Source organism: Diabrotica virgifera, chromosome 3, assembly GCF_917563875.1.
Source record: "Diabrotica virgifera virgifera chromosome 3, PGI_DIABVI_V3a".
Lineage (NCBI taxonomy): Eukaryota > Metazoa > Arthropoda > Insecta > Coleoptera > Chrysomelidae > Diabrotica > Diabrotica virgifera.
This window is the reverse complement of record NC_065445.1, coordinates 93,926,394-93,928,746: the sequence shown is the minus strand read 5'-3', so window position 1 is coordinate 93,928,746 and position 2,353 is coordinate 93,926,394. Positions and strand designations below refer to the sequence as shown.

The 2,353-nt window shown below is 35.7% G+C and overlaps 1 protein-coding gene across 1 annotated transcript; it reads left to right on the top strand.

The window, feature by feature from the left end:
* The first annotated feature begins 200 nt into the window (after positions 1–200).
* Positions 201–1,013, top strand: LOC126882539 (uncharacterized). The gene has a single exon (XM_050647507.1). The coding sequence runs from the start codon at positions 201–203 to the stop codon at positions 1,011–1,013; it is 813 nt and encodes a 270-aa protein (XP_050503464.1).
* Positions 1,014–2,353: the final 1,340 nt, after the last annotated feature.

Genomic DNA, 2,353 nt, shown 5'->3' with positions numbered 1-2,353 from the left:
CTAAACGAAACACATTTTCGTTACAACAATAAAATTACCGTTCGTTTTATTATATTCATTTTTAATTAAATTCCGGCAACTCACCCATCGGAATATTGGTGACCCCCGCGAGTATTTTAAACCGCCGCGAAAATTAAAAAAAAAAAGTTAGTGTTAATAATATACTTTTGCCGGTTAATAATATACAGTGAACATCGAAAATGACGGACGCTAACACCAGTGCCAATACCAGTGCTTCAGTTGATCGGATTTCAGTTAAAATCCCACCTTTCTGGCCCAACGATCCTGAAATATGGTTCCTGCAAGTAGAAAACCAATTTACACTGGCAAATATAACAAGTGACGCAACCAAATTCAACTATATAGTTGCCAATTTAGACACAGCCTACATATTAGAAGTTAGGGACATCATTGTTTCACCACCAGCCACAGAGAGGTATGCAAAATTAAAATCAGAATTAATTAAGAGACTTAGTGCATCACAGCAACAAAAGATTAAAAGACTACTCGAGCATGAAGAACTGGGCGATAGAAGACCTTCGCAGTTCTTACGACATTTACACTCTTTAGCAGGCACAACGGTACCGGACAATATTGTAAGGTCTCTGTGGTTAGGTAGACTGCCAGCGTCTACACAGGCTATTCTAGCTACTCAAGCTAAAGCTAGTTTGGACGCCGTTGCCGAGCTAGCTGACACAATATCTGAAGCGATAGCTCCTAGGGCCCAAATTTCAGAAGCTTCTAACGCTCGTGAAAGTACCATAGAGAAATTGACAGCCGAATTAGCTGAAATGAAAATCCAGCTATCTAGCTTGGCAAATGCTCAAGCACAAGCTAACACATACCGTCGCAACCGCAGCAACTCAAGACGAAGACCATATCCTAGAGACAGTAGCTACAGTAGGGAACATAATAGTGACATATTATGTTGGTATCACTACCGTTTTGGTGACCAGGCTAAAAAGTGCTCTCCTCCGTGCAAGCATCAGGGAAACGTCGCGGGCAGTCGGTGAGCGCGGCATCCGATCTAAGCCCAAAGTCTCGCCGCCTTTACATAACAGACTATGATACAAAAAAAAACAGTTTTTAATCGACACCGGTGCCGATCTGTGCGTTTTCCCGCGGAAATATGTACGGGGTGCACGCGAAAAGACTTCATACGAACTATACGCGGCCAATGACACTAAAATCGCGACATACGGCCACCGATACGGCTATGTGAACTTCATTAAACATCGGACTACGGCGTGATTTTACGTGGCGATTCGTAGTGGCGGACATTTCAAAGCCCATTATCGGAGCTGATTTTCTTTCCCATTTCGCGCTCCTAGTGGACATTGCTAACCAGTGCTTAGTAGACAGTACGACAACCGTTAAATTAAAGAGAATTAAAAGAAATAATAAATAGAAAAAGACAAAATGAATGGGAAAATTCAACAAAATCTAGACGTTTATACAATTTTATACCAATATTAGAAAACATTCCAAATTATTTTAATCCAAAACAAGGTTTAGTACACTTTTTAACAGGACATGGACCGTACCCAACATATTTGGAAAGATTTAACTTAAAAGATTATGCATATTGTGAATGTGGAGAACTAGGTACACCAGAACATATAGTGTTACATTGTGAAAATACTATAGAATAGAAAATGAAGAACATAGAGAAATGAGAAGAAGATTAGAAAGAATTGAAATAAGAGATATATTACAAAATGAAGAATATTAAACGACCTAACAGAAATAATATCTAAAAAACAACAAGAAATTTATAATAATAGAAGAAGACAACAAATAATCCAACCCTGATGAAGTTGAGTAAGATAAAGTAAAATAAATAAAATAAAATATAAATTCAAAAATAGATATTCACAATTATAATAATAATAATTCAATATAAAATAAATAAATAAAAATAATAATTCAATAAATAATTCATTAAATTAAAAAAAAACTACCAACTCTCTTCTGAAAATAGAGGGACTGTCTTTATAACTTAGAAGGGAGTTGATAGTACCAAAAATATTTTAACAAATATATATTGTTTCTTTAAATTTGTTAAATATAATTAATAGATTATGGCAAATTATGAATTGTAAAAATAGATTTAGTAGTTTCGTGAAAAATGTAAAAATATAAAAAAAAATATCTGTAATCCCATCAGGAAAAAAACGACCTGGATTAGTCACTAGAGGCCAGGTCATATGTATGAACAATAAATAAAAAAATAAATAAAAATAAAAAAAAGTACGACAACCCTTCGAACAAAGGGACTCGTTAAAGAGTGTTTCGACGGCAGCGTAAAGACTATCGCGGAAGCGTCGCGTTACCACGAACTGCTGCTACGATT